At 51.0% G+C, this 13640-nt stretch overlaps 1 protein-coding gene across 1 annotated transcript in view; it reads right to left on the bottom strand.

Annotated features, from left to right (window-relative positions):
- The window catches only part of pex6 (peroxisomal biogenesis factor 6), a 54367-nt gene that overhangs the window by 25479 nt on the left and 15248 nt on the right, over nt 1-13640 (bottom strand). Inside the window, exons 7-9 of the mRNA XM_060847817.1 lie at nt 11572-11780; nt 9113-9308; nt 1639-1715 (exon numbers count right to left, since the gene is read on the bottom strand). Coding sequence (XP_060703800.1) covers nt 1639-1715; nt 9113-9308; nt 11572-11780 — 482 coding nt within the window. The remainder of the gene's footprint in view (nt 1-1638; nt 1716-9112; nt 9309-11571; nt 11781-13640) is intronic.

Here is a 13640-nt window from a genome sequence, read left to right as displayed (position 1 = left end):
AGATCCAACCCGGCCAATTACCCCCCCATCAGTCTCCCCTCGACCCTCAGTAAAGTGATGGAAGGGCTCAGTAACAGCGCTATCCAGCAGCACCCGCTCAGCAATAACCTGCTCAGTGACACCCAGTTTGGGGTCCCCCAGGGTCACTCAGCTCCTGACCTCATTCCAGCCTTGGGTCAAACATGGACAAAAGGAGCTGGATTCCAGAGGGGAGGGGAGAGGGACAGCCCTTGGTATCAAGGCTGCATTCGACCGAGTGTGGCATCAAGGAGCCCGGGCAAAACTGGAATCAATGGGTATCAGGGGGCAAACTCTCCCCTGGTTAGAGTCATACCTGGCACAGAGGAAGATGGTTGTGGTTGTTGGAGGGTCAGTCATCTCAGCTCCAGGACACCTCTGCAGGAGTCCCTCAGGGGAGTGTCCTAGGCCCAACCATCTTCAGCTGCTTCATCAATGACCTTCCCTCCATCACAGGGTCAGAGGTGGGGGGATTCGCTGATGACTGTGCAGTGTTCACCACCATTCGCATTTCCTCAGATACTGAAGCAGTCCGTGTTCAAATAAAACAAGTCCTGGATAATCTCCAGGCTTGGGCTGATAAGTGGCAAGGAACATTCATGCCACACAGATGCCAGGCTATGACATTCTCCGCTAAGAGAGAATTTAACTAGAGCCCCTTGACATTCAATGGTGTTGCCATCACTGAATCCCCCACTAGCAACATCCCACAGGTTACCACTGACCAGAAAGTCAACTGAAATCTCCACATAAACACAGCAGCTACAAGAGCAGGTCAGAGGCTGGGAATCCTGCAGTGAGTAACTCCCCTCCTGTCTCCCCAAAGCCTGTCCACCATCTACAAGGTACAGCTCAGGACTGGGAGGGAATACTCCCCACTTGCCCCTGGATGGGGGCAGCGCCAACAACACTCAAGAAACTCAACACCATCCAGGAGAAAGCAGCCGCTTGATTGGCACCACACCCACAACCATCCTCTCCCTCCCCCACCGACGCTCAGTAACAGCAGTGTGTACCGTCCCCTCCCTCCCCCACCCCCCCTCAGTAACAGCAGTGTGTACCGTCCCCTCCCTTCCCCCACCCCCCCCAGTAACAGCAGTGTGTACCGTCCCCTCCCTCCCCCACCCCCCCTCAGTAACAGCAGTGTGTACCGTCCCCTCCCTCCCCCCACCAACGCTCAGTAACAGCAGTGTGTACCGTCCCCTCCCTCCCCCCACCCCCCTCAGTAACAGCAGTGTGTACCGTCCCCTCCCTCCCCCCACCCCCCTCAGTAACAGCTGTGTGTACCATCCCCTCCCTCCCCCCACACCCCTCAGTAACAGCAGTGTGGACAGAGGAAGGACACGGGTGGGGAGGATTTTGACGGTGTTGATCCTCTCTATCTCCCCCCGAAGGTGCTGATCCTCCCCCTCTCTCTCTCCCTCTCCCTCTCCCCTGAATGCGCTGACTCTCTTGCGCTCTCTCTCTCTCTCCTCGGAAGATAATCATACCCTCAGGTCCCATTTGGGCCTCACTTTCAGTGTCAGTCTTGATCGTATTAAATGGGGGAGCAGGTTGAGGGGCTGAATGGCGTCCTGCTGCTGCGTGTTGCTGTGCTATGACAGAACAAGGGGTACTTACCAGGTATTCCTTAAGCGGCTGCAGGCTGCATGGCTGGCATGGCTCAGTAAGGCACACAGGTCACTCAGCAGGTAACCCTGGGAACAAACACAGCAGTGTCACAGTACAAACACCCAGCTCAGTAACACACCTCGGTCCCAGTCATCACCCAATCCAGGGGGATTGACCCTCTCACTTCCATCTTCCTCCCTCCCTCCCTACCTATCCACTTCACCCTCCTCTCTGACCTATCACCTTCTTCCCCCACCTCCATCTACTTATTGCATTTGCAGCTACCTTCCCCACCCAGCCCCCACCCCCTCCCATTTATCTCTCAGCACCCCCCGACCCACAAGCCTCGTTCCTGATGAAGAGCTTATGTCCAAAATGTTGATTCTCCTGCTCCTCGGATGCTGCCTGACTTGCTGTGCTTTTCCAGCACCACACTCCTGACAATGATCCAATCCAGCCTGCCTGCACATCTCAAAGGCACATCACTGCTGATGGGCTGACTTCACTTTCCAAACAAGCTCGTGAAAGGAAAGCGGTCGATGTCACCTCTATGAGATTTAAAAAGTATTTGACCAAGTCCAATGTAAAATGATGATGACAACGTTGAGGCCTGTAGACTAGGAAGGTTAGTGCCCAAATACACCAGCGGTAAGATCAGAAACAAAAGTCCAGTTGGTCAGATATTCAGATTGGAGGGTGGTGGAAGGTGGAGCCCCCCAAGTACCAGAGCTAAATCCAATACTAACTCACTGAATGGTTTGGAAATTGGAATACAGAGAGTTTTCAATACTTGCTGAACATTACTAAACTTGAAAGACTGGCAAACAGCAAAATGTGATGCAAATCAATGGGAACAGGACAGAGATAGCTCAGTAGAATAAGCAGACAAGTGAATGAATTGACTATGGGAAGGTGTGTCCAGGTACAGACAGACCAGTCGATGTTTGATTTTAGTTTCCATGGGCCAGATCCATTGTTACTCCATCAAAGTGGGTCTTCTATGAAGAACTGATCCTCGGCGATCAAGACATCCTGGCAGAGACGAAGGAGCAAGCCACCTGGAGCGTATGTGCATCAGTCTTTGAAGGAGACAGGTCATATCAAGAGATGGTTTACAAAGAGAATGGGTCTCAGGCTTATGATTACAGGCACTGGACACAATAGCAGGAAAGCAATGTTTGGATTGTGCTTGAAGTAGAGATTAATGATTTTTAAATATGAAGGATGTGAAGGGAAATAGGGATGGGCTGTGTAAAAGGCCTCGGAATGTTTGATCAGCCCTACCTGTATGGTATGGCAGATGGACCGAATGGCCTACTCCTGCTCCTATATTCATGGTGAGAAGGTCAGAGAGGGACGAGGGTTCCGAGTGTGCCTTCAGGGGTATTCCCCCCTGTAATTTGTTTTGATCAGTGAGAATGGAAGCATCCATCAGATGGAACAAGGCAGGCCCAGGGGACAGTCATCATCTGTCACCAGGTTTATGGAACTATTCAGAGCAAGAACCATTAACTCACGGAAGACCCACTTTGATGGAGTAAGGATGGATCTGGCCCATGGAAACTAAAATCAAACATTGACTGGTCTGTCTGTACCTGGACAATAAGCTGCCTTCAAAGCGGGGATGGTTTGGACACAAGGTCGAGTCTGTCTCGTGAGAAACACACAGCAAGCCAGGTCCGGAGATCCCCGAGCAAGACAGACAGGAACGTGACACTCAGGGGGAAACCACATTCAGGAAGCAGGTCCGATCGGAAAGGTTCAGGGCGGGGGGGGGTGTGAGAAAGAAAATGCGAGAAGCAGAGTACTTATGCTAGACCATTACCAACTTTGGTCAGGTCCCAGTCTGTTGCATTAACTTCTGCCAATCACATTTCAGGAAGATGTGAAGGTGCTGACAGGATACAGAGGTGGTTTATCAGAGTGGTTCCAGGGCTTTTAGTAACAAGGCTCGGTTGGAGAATCATTGACAGCACCTTCCAAACACACAACCACTTCCATCGAGGAGCAGAAACATGCTAAACTGATTCAGCAGGGCGATGGGAACCTACACTGTAGTGCGAGTATGCAGGAGGGAGAGAGTAGGGAGGTCAGAAATAAGGTTTCAAGGTGGCAAGCAAGGTGACGGTTTGACGTATGTCTACTTCAACGCCAGGAGCATCCGGACCTGGGACTTCATCGTTGTGGCCATTTCGGAGACATGGTTAGAGCAGGGACAGGAATGGTTGTTGCAGGTTCCAGGATTTAGATGTTGCAGCAAGAACAGAGAAGATGATAAAAGACGGGGAGATGCAGCATTGTTAATCAAGGACTGTATTACGATGGCAGAAAGGACGTTTGAGGATTTGTCTACTGAGGTAGTATGGGCTGAGGTTAGAAACAGGAAAGGAGAGGTCACCCTGTTAGGAGTTTTCTATAGGCCTCTGAATAGTTCCAGAGATGTAGAGGAAAGGATCATAAAGATGATTCTCGATAGGAGTGAGAGTGACAGGGCAGTTGTTATGGGGACTTCAACTTTCCTAATTTTGACTGGGAATACTATAGTTCAAGTACTTGAGATGGATCAGTTTTTGTCCAGGAGGATTCCCTGACACAGTACATAAACAGGCCAACAAGGGGTGAGGCCACATTGAATTTGGTACTGGGTAATGATCCAGGTGTTAGATTTGGAGTTAGGTGAGCACTTTGGTAATAGTGACCATAATTTGGTTACGTTTACCTCGGTAATGGAAAGCGACTGGTATATACTGCAGAGCAAGAGTTATAGCTGGGGGAAAGGCAATTACAATGTGATTAGGTAAAATTTAGGATGCATGGGGTGGGGAAGGAAACTGCAGGTGATGGGCACAGTTGAAATGTGGAGCTTGTTCAAGGAAGAGCTACTGTGTGTGCTTGATAAGTATGTTGCTGTCAGGCAGGGAGGTAGTGGTTGATCGAGGGAGCCATGGTTTACTGAGGAAGTTGAATCTTTTGTCAAGAGGAAGAAGGAGGCTTACGTTAGGATGAGACGTGAAGGCTCAGTTAGGGTGCTCGAGAGTTACAAGGTAGCCAGGAAAGACCTAAAGAGAGAACTAAGAAGAGCCAGGAGGGGACATGAGAAGTTGTTGACAGATAGGATCATGGAAAACCTTGATGCTTTCTACAGGCATATTAGAAATAAAAGAATGACTAGGACAAGATTAGGGCTGATCAAGAATAATAGTGGGAAGTTGTGCGTGGAGTCTGAGGAAATAGGGAAAAGCTAAATGAATATTTTTCCTCAGTATTCACACTGGAAAAAGACAATGCTGTTAAGGAGAATACTGAGGCACAGGCTATTAGACTAGATGGGATTGAGGTTTGCAAGGAGGTGGTGTTAGGCATTCTGTAAAGTATTAAAATAAAGATAAGTCCTCTGGGCCAGATGGGATTTATCCTAGGATGCTCTGGGAAGCCAGAGAGAAGATTGCAGAGTCTTCGGCTTTGACCTTTCTGCCATCATTGTCTACAGGAATAGTGCCAGAAGACTGGAGGATAGCAAATGTTATACCCTTGTTTAAGAAGGGGTGCAGAGACAACGCTGGTAATTATAGACCAGTGAGCCTTACTTCAGTTGTTGGAAAGGGTTATAGGAGATAGGATTTATAATCATTTAGAAAGGAATAAGTTGATTAGGGATAGTCAACCTGGTTTTGTGAAGGGTAGGTCGTGCCTTACTAACCTTATTGAGTTCTTTGAGAAGGTGACAAGACAGGTGGATGAGGGTAAAGTGGTGGATGAGGTGTATATAGACTTCAGTAAGTTGTTTGATAAGGTTCCCCACGGTAAGCTATTGCAGAAAATACGGAGTGATGGGATTGAGGGTGATTTGGCAGTTTAGATCAGAAACGAGCTTGCTGAAAGACAACAGAAGGTGGTAGTTGATGGGAAATGTTCATCCTGGATTTCAGTTACTCATGGGGTACTGCAAGGATCTGTTTGGGGTCACTGCTATTTGTCATTTTTATAAGTGACCTGGATGAGGGCGTAGAAGGGTGGGTTAGTAAATTTGCAGATGACACTAAGGTTGGTGGAGTTGTGGATCGTGGCGAAGGATGTTGCAGGTTACAGAAAGACATAGATAGGACGCAGAGCCAGGAGGTCATGCTGCAGCTGTACAAAACTCTGGTGCGGTCACATTTGGAGTACTGCATACAGTTCTGGTCACCACATTATAGGAAGGATGTGGAAGCTTTGGAAAGGTGCAGAAGAGATTTACCAGGATGTTGCCTGGTATGGAGGGAAGGTCTTATGGGGAAAGGCTGAGGGACTTGAGGCTATTTTCATTACAGAGAAGTAGGTTGGGAGGTGACTTAATAGAGATGTATAAGATAATCAGAAGTTTAGATGGGGTGGACAGGGAGAGCCTTTCTCCTCGGATGGTAATGGCTAGCATGAGGGGGAATAGCTTTAAATTGAGGGGTGATAGATACAGGACAGATGTAGGTGGTAGCTTCTTTACTCAGAGAGTAACAGGGGTGTGAAACGCACTGCCTGAAAAGTAGCAGACTCACCAACTTTAAGGGCATTCAAATGGTCTTTGGATAGGCTTATGGATGTTAGGTGGACAGGCAGTGAGTACTGAGGAGGTGGGGAGGCTGTAGAAAGATTGAGACAGTTTAGGAGAGCGGTTCAGGAAATGGCTGATGAAATTCAATGCGAGCAAATGCGAGGTCTTGCTCTTTGGAAAAGAAAAGAGTACAGGCATGGACTATTCAATAAATGGTGAGAAAATTCATAAAGCCAAAGTACAAAGGGATCTGGGAGTTGTTGTGGTTCTGTTCGCCGAGCTAGGAATTTGTGTTGCAAACGTTTCGTCCCCTGTCTAGGTGACATCCTCAGTGTTTGGGAGCCTCCTGTGAAGCGCTTCTGTGATCTTTCCTCTGGCATTTGTAGTGGTGTGTCTCTGCCCCTTCCGGTTGTCAATTCCAGCTGTCCGCTGCAGTGGCCGGTATATTGGGTCCAGGTCGATGTGCTTATTGATTGAATCTGTGGATGAATGCCATGCCTCTAGGAAATCCCTGGCTGTTCTCTGTTTGGCTTGTCCTATACTAGTAGTGTCCTGTAATAACTGTCCAGCAGCGGACAGCTGGAACTGACAACCGGAAGTGTCAGATACAAACCACTACAAATGCCGGAGGAAACAGCACAGAAGCACTTCACAGGAGGCTCCCAAACACTGAGGATGTCACCTAGACAGGGGACGAAACGCCTGCAACACAAATTCCCAGCTCGGCGAACAGAACCACAACAACGAGAACCCGAGCTACAAATCTTCTCCCAAACTTTGGGATCTGGGAGTGCTAGTCCAGGATTCTCTAAAGGTTGAGCCCATGGTTAAGAAAGCAAATGTAATGTTGTCATTTATTTCAAGAGTGTTGGAATGTAAAAGCAGTGATGTGCTACTGAGACTTTATAAAGCTCTGGTTAGGCCCCATTTGGAGTACTGTGTCCAGTTTTGGTCCCCACACCTCAGGAAGGACATACTGGCACTGGAGCGTGTCCAGAGGAGATTCACACGGATGATCCCTGGAATGATAGGCCAAACATATGATGAACGGCTAAGGTTCCTGGGATTGTATTCATTAGAGTTTAGAAGGTTGAGGGGAGATCTAATAGAAACTTACAAGATAATGCATGGCTTAGAAAGGGTGGACGCTTGGAAACTGTTTCCATCAGGCGGGGAGACTAGGACCCGTGGGCACAGCCTTAGAATTGGATGGGGTCAATTTCAAACAGAAATGAGGAGACAGTTCTTCAGCCAGAGAGTGGTGGGCCGGTGGGATTCATACCATGGAGCGCAGTGGAGGCTGGGACGGTAAATATCTTCAAGGCAGAGATTGATAAACTCTTCATCTCACAAGGAATTAAGGGATATGGGGGGAGTGTGGGTAAGTGGCGCTGAAATGTCCATCAGCCATGATTAAATGGCGGAGTGGACTCGATGGGCCAAATGGCCTCCCATCCACTCCTATATCTGATGGTCTTACAGATGAGAATTGAATAGTGTCGGTTAGATGGGCTTCAGATTGGTTCCACAGATCGGTGCAACATCGAGGGCTGAAGGGCCTGGACTGCGCTGGAATATTCTATGATCCATGGGAACCCCACCCCCTGCATGTTCCCCTCCAAGCCCCTCCCCATCCTGACTGGGAAATATCTCCCCGTTCCCTCACTGTCGCTGGGTCCGAATCCTGGAATTCCCCCCCTAAGGACAGTGTGGGTCTACCCCCAGCACACGGACTGCAGTGGGTCAGGAGGGCAGCTCACCCCCACCCTTGCAAGGGGGCAGCTAGGGACGGGTGATAAATGCTGGACGAGCCAGTGACACCGATGTGCTACCAAGGAGGTGAAAGGGGAGGTTAGACACAGTTGTACAAAGGCGGGGTAAGCAGGCCGCACTGACCGACCCGGACACCCGGCCCACCCCGCACTGACCGACCCGGACCCCCGGCCAGGCCGCACTGACCGACCCGGACCCCCGGCCCACCCCGCACTGACCGACCCGGACCCCCAGCCAGGCCGCACTGACCGACCCGGACCCCCGGCCCACCCCGCACTGACCGACCCGGACCCCCGGCCCACCCCGCACTGACCGACCCGGACCCCCGGCCAGGCCGCACTGACCGACCCGGACCCCCGGCCAGGCCGCACTGACCGACCCGGACCCCCGGCACACCCCGCACTGACCGACCCGGACCCCCGGCCAGGCCGCACTGACCGACCCGGACCCCCGGCCAGGCCGCACTGACCGACCCGGACCCTCGGCCAGGCCGCACTGACCGACCCGGACCCCCGGCCCACCCCGCACTGACCGACCCGGACCCCCGGCCAGGCCGCACTGACCGACCCGGACCCCCGGCCAGGCCGCACTGACCGACCCGGACCCTCGGCCCACCCCGCACTGACCCGGACCCTCGGCCAGACCCCGCACTGACCCGGACCCTCGGCCAGACCCCGCACTGACCCGGACCCTCGGCCAGACCCCGCACTGACCCGGACCCTCGGCCCACCCCGCACTGACCCGGACCCTCGGCCAGACCCCGCACTGACCCGGACCCTCGGCCAGATCCCGCACTGACCCGGACCCTCGGCCAGATCCCGCACTGACCCGGACCCTCGGCCAGCCCGCACTGACCCGGACCCTCGGCCAGACCCCGCACTGACCCGGACCCTCGGCCAGACCCCGCACTGACCCGGACCCTCGGCCCACCCCGCACTGACCCGGACCCTCGGCCACACCGCACTGACCCGGACCCTCGGCCAGACCCCGCACTGACCCGGACCCTCGGCCCACCCCGCACTGACCCGGACCCTCGGCCACACCGCACTGACCCGGACCCTCGGCCCAGCCCGCACTGACCCGGACCCCCGGCCCACCCCGCACTGACCCGGACCCTCGGCCAGCCCATAGCCATCGGGCCCTGGTGTGACCGTGCGTTACGATCCTGGCTGGGATACTCACAGCTGTTAACTTGGCGAGCTTGGCCAGGTTGACGTTGTTACCCAGGGGCAGCTCGGTACTCAGTGCTGTCAGTATTAGCCTCCTCTGGTCCTCGGAGAGACCCGCCATTCCCACTTCGTGAAGAAACAGCGTCTGGACATCAGTAAAAAGGTCCTGCAGCCGGCCCACTGTCCCCACCACCACCACAGGGTACTGACTGAAACCAAACAGGAGAAATGGTCAGGCACTGCACCAGGCAGTCAGATAGAAGCCTCCTGAACAGGAGAAGTCAGCCCACTCTGCTACTCAATAGAATCAGATCTGATCTGCTTGTGGTTCCAATTCCATATCCCTATACGGGGGATAGGTTAGTATCCCTAGTCCTCGATCTCCTGTCCAATCAGAATGCACCTCCTTCTGTAAGCCCACCTTCTGATGTTCCATCAGTCACACAATGCCTCAGGGGACCCTTCATATAAAACAGTGCCTTCTCACTCTGGACTCACTCACCACACCATCCTTTCCACATCCACCATTCAGGATCTGGTCACCTCTGACCTTTCTAAACGCGGGTGGAAACAAGTCCTCATAAAACAACCCACTCAGCTAATAAATCTGCTCTGAACCACCTCCAAAGCATCTACATCCTTCCTTAAATACAGAGACCAAAACTGCACACAGTATTTGAGATGTGACCTCCAAAACTGCCTGTATGACTGAAACATTTCATTCAGCACAGATCCCCTGTGGATCTCCATTGTCACATGCTGTCAGTCAGTCATTGATCTATTAATGCACAGTCTCAGTTTTCTGTCAGCCAGCCAGTCTTCTCTCAGTGTGAGTACATTAACTCAACACCATAAGCTCATACTCGGCAGAATAACCGACAGATGTGGAACTTTGTCAAATATCTTCTGGAAATCCGAATAATCCACCAACAGTCTCCTCGTTACTCGCAGCACACGGTGCTCCCTCCGAGAACTCCAGAAAATTGTTAAACACCATGCTGAGTCTCCCTGATTACCACAAGAGTTTCCAAGTGCCCAGTTAGAACATCTTTAACGATTTAGTTGACCAACTTCCCGAGATGGATGTCACGTTAACTAGCCAAGAGATTCCAGTTATCTCCTCCTCCTCTCTTCAGAGAAGAAGTTACATTTGCTACCATCTGTCCTAACAGAATGTTTCCTGAACCTAATAAATTTTGGAATATGATCGTTTCATTAATTTCTGGCTTTAACTCTTCACTTCGCCAGCTGAACTTCATTTCCCAGGTGGTTGTAACCCTCAGCTTACATGACGCTGTTTGTATTTACCATTATTACTGTTTGAAAATGACAATGTATTTCCACAAATGTTGAGAAGTACCTTTTCACTATTATTGTCTGTAATCCAGATTCCCAATCTTTGAAAGCCCTTGTTCCAATGTGATTGAATTTAAATGAGCTTCAAACGCTCCAGACCTACACACAGAAAACTTTTACTTTCTTCATTCACAGGTTGAGGGCACTGCTGCCTGGCCCAGCATTTATTGCCCATCCCTAATTCCCCAGAGGGCAGTTAAGGCACAACCACATTGCTGTGGGTCTGGAGTCACAGGTAGGCCAGTCCAGGTGAGGATGGCAGTTTCCTTCCCCAAGGGACATTAATGAACCAGATGGGGTTTGATTAGATTACTTACAGTGTGGAAACAGGCCATTCGGCCCAACAAGTCCACACCGACCCACCAAAGCGAAACCCACGCATACCCCTACATTTGCCCCTTACCTAACACTACGGGCAATTTAACATGGCCAATTCACCCTGACCTGCACATCTTTGGACTGTGGGAGGAAACCGGAGCACCCGGAGGAAACCCACGCAGACACGGGGAGAACGTGCAAACTCCACACAGTCAGTCACGTGAGGTGGGAATTGAACCCAGGTCTCTGGCGCTGTGAGGCAGCAGTGCTAACCACTGTGCCACCGTACCGCCCACAGTCAGCAATGGATTATTGTCTTCATTTGATTCCTAATTCCAGATATATATTGAATTCAAATTTTACCATCTGCCATGGCAGGATTTGAACCGAGGTCCCCAGAACGTTACCTGGGTCTCTGGATTAACAGCCCAGTGATAATATCACTAGGCCGGCATCTCCCTCTCTCATGTTAGCATTATGGGTTTTCCATCCTCTCAATAACAAACCACCAACTGGAAAAGCCCTGATGAAGGGCTTATGCTCGAAACGTCGAATTCCCTATTCCTGAGATGCTGCCTGGCCTGCTGTGCTTTGACCAGCAACACATTTGCAGCTGTGATCTCCAGCATCTGCAGACCTCATTTTTTACACCAACTGGAAAAGCCTGGTCTCTGGGTTTGATAAACAGGACGAGTGTCACCAGTGAGACTAACCAATCAAAAACAGAGTAGGGAGGGGTTAGAACTTCAGGCACAGGCATGGGCGTATACTCTCAATCAATCACTGATCACAGCGTACCGGCAGCTCAGCGGGAGGGACTTCATCAATCGGTGAAATGAAGAGATCAGGCGCGAGTCTGCACCGACATCATCCCTCATTCTTCCAATCATCGCCACGTTGTGTAACAACAGGACACTCGGGCAGTAAACCTCAGCTTCTGCAAAGGCAGCTTGGAGCTTGGCTTCGGAGGCTGCAGTGGAATCAGCAGAGAGACAGGCACAGTCCACCTGGAGGGGAAGTGGAGTTAGTACACAGACACACACAGCCCACAGGTGAAATATCATCGCGACTAAACGTTAGCTTGCTTTCTCTCCATGGAATCTGCCTGACGATCTGAGCAATGAAGGCCACTGTGTGAAATGCCTTCTCGACCTCCCTGTCTACCTATGATACAAATCTGATCAATGTTCAAGCATTAATTCAATGTGGCTCCTTACTAAGTCCAATAATCCACGTCCAATAATCTTGCTGTCGGAACCTATCCTGTAAACATTCTCAATATTCCTGCCCTTGTTAAGAGGGGCTTGTTGGCCTCTCCCAAGCTATGTTTTAATTAAAACAGTACTCCAATTTGGCTTCATCCTTGCCTAATTTTTGTATTTCTACAGAGTCTAGCACTTCAGAGCTGCTGCCAGAGTGTATATACATAACGCCGACTGAAATGTAGTACCGAGACAAACATTGTCCCAAATGTAGGAGGAACCGGCTCCACAAATCTCCCCCTCCCCAATGATGGAGGAGCCCAGCCCATCAGGGTAAAGGAGACGGCTGGAACTTTCACAGCAATCTTCAGTCAGAAGGGCCGAGAGCATGATCCATCTCAGCCTCCCCCAGTGGTCCCCAGCGTCACAGAGACCAGGCTCCAGCCAATTCGGGTCACTCAGTGATATTAAGCAACGGTTGGAGACACTGGATACTGTAAAGGCTAGGGGCCCTGACAACATTCCAGCAATGGGACTGAAGACCTGTGCTCCAGAACTTGCTCTCCCCGAGCCAAGCTGTTCCAGTACAGTTACAACACCGGCATCTCCCTGACAATGTGGAACATTGCCCAGGTATGGCCTCTACATAAAAAGCAGGACAGATCCAACCCGGCCAATTACCCCCCCATCAGTCTCCCCTCGGCCCTCAGTAAAATGATGGAAGGGCTCAGTAACAGCGCTATCCAGCAGCACCTGCTCAGCAATAACCTGCTCAGGAGCTGGATTCCAGAGGGGAGGGGAGAGGGACAGCCCTTGGTATCAAGGCTGCATTCGACCAAGTGTGGCATCAAGGAGCCCGGGCAAAACTGGAATCAATGGGTATCAGGGGGCAAACTCTCCCCTGGTTAGAGTCATACCTGGTAGAGAGGAAGATGGTTGTGGTTGTTGGAGGGTCAGTCATCTCAGCTCCAGGACACCTCTGCAGGAGTCCCTCAGGGAAGTGTCCTAGGCCCAACCATCTTCAGCTGCTTCATCAATGACCTTCCCTCCATCACAAGGTCAGACTTGGGGATATTTGCTAATGATTACACAATGTTTAGCACCATTCGTGATGCCTCAGATACTGAAGCAGTCCGTGTTCAAATAAAACTTGACAAGTGCCAAGTAACATACGCACCACACAGCCAATCTAATCACCGCCCCTTGACACTCCAGTGTGTTTCCATTTCTGAATGCTCATCGAAAAGTGTGGTGCTGTGAAAGAATAGCAGGTCAGGCAGCATCCAAGGAGCAGGAAAACTGACATTTAGGACATTCCTGATGAAGGGTCTTTGCCCAAAATGTCGATTCTCCTGCTCCTCGGATGCTGCCTGACCTGCTGCGCTTTTCCAGTGACACACACTTTGAAAAAAAGCAAATTACTACAGATGCTGGAATCTGAAACCAAAAGAGAAAATGCTGGAAAATCTCACCAGGTCTGGCAGCATCTGTCAGGAGAGAAAAGAGCTGATGTTTCGAGTCTAACTGACCCTTTGTCAAAGCTAAAAACAGGGAGAAATAGGGAGGTATTTATACTCGGCTGAGAGAAGGCAGCAGTACCTTTATTTCTGGAGCCATGACTCGCCTTCTCTCAGCCGAGTATAAACACCTCCCTATTTCTCCCTG

Source organism: Hemiscyllium ocellatum, chromosome 3 (assembly GCF_020745735.1).
Source record: "Hemiscyllium ocellatum isolate sHemOce1 chromosome 3, sHemOce1.pat.X.cur, whole genome shotgun sequence".
Taxonomy (NCBI): domain Eukaryota; kingdom Metazoa; phylum Chordata; class Chondrichthyes; order Orectolobiformes; family Hemiscylliidae; genus Hemiscyllium; species Hemiscyllium ocellatum.
Note: the sequence above shows the minus strand (reverse complement) of the source record. Positions and strands in the feature narration are given on the sequence as shown.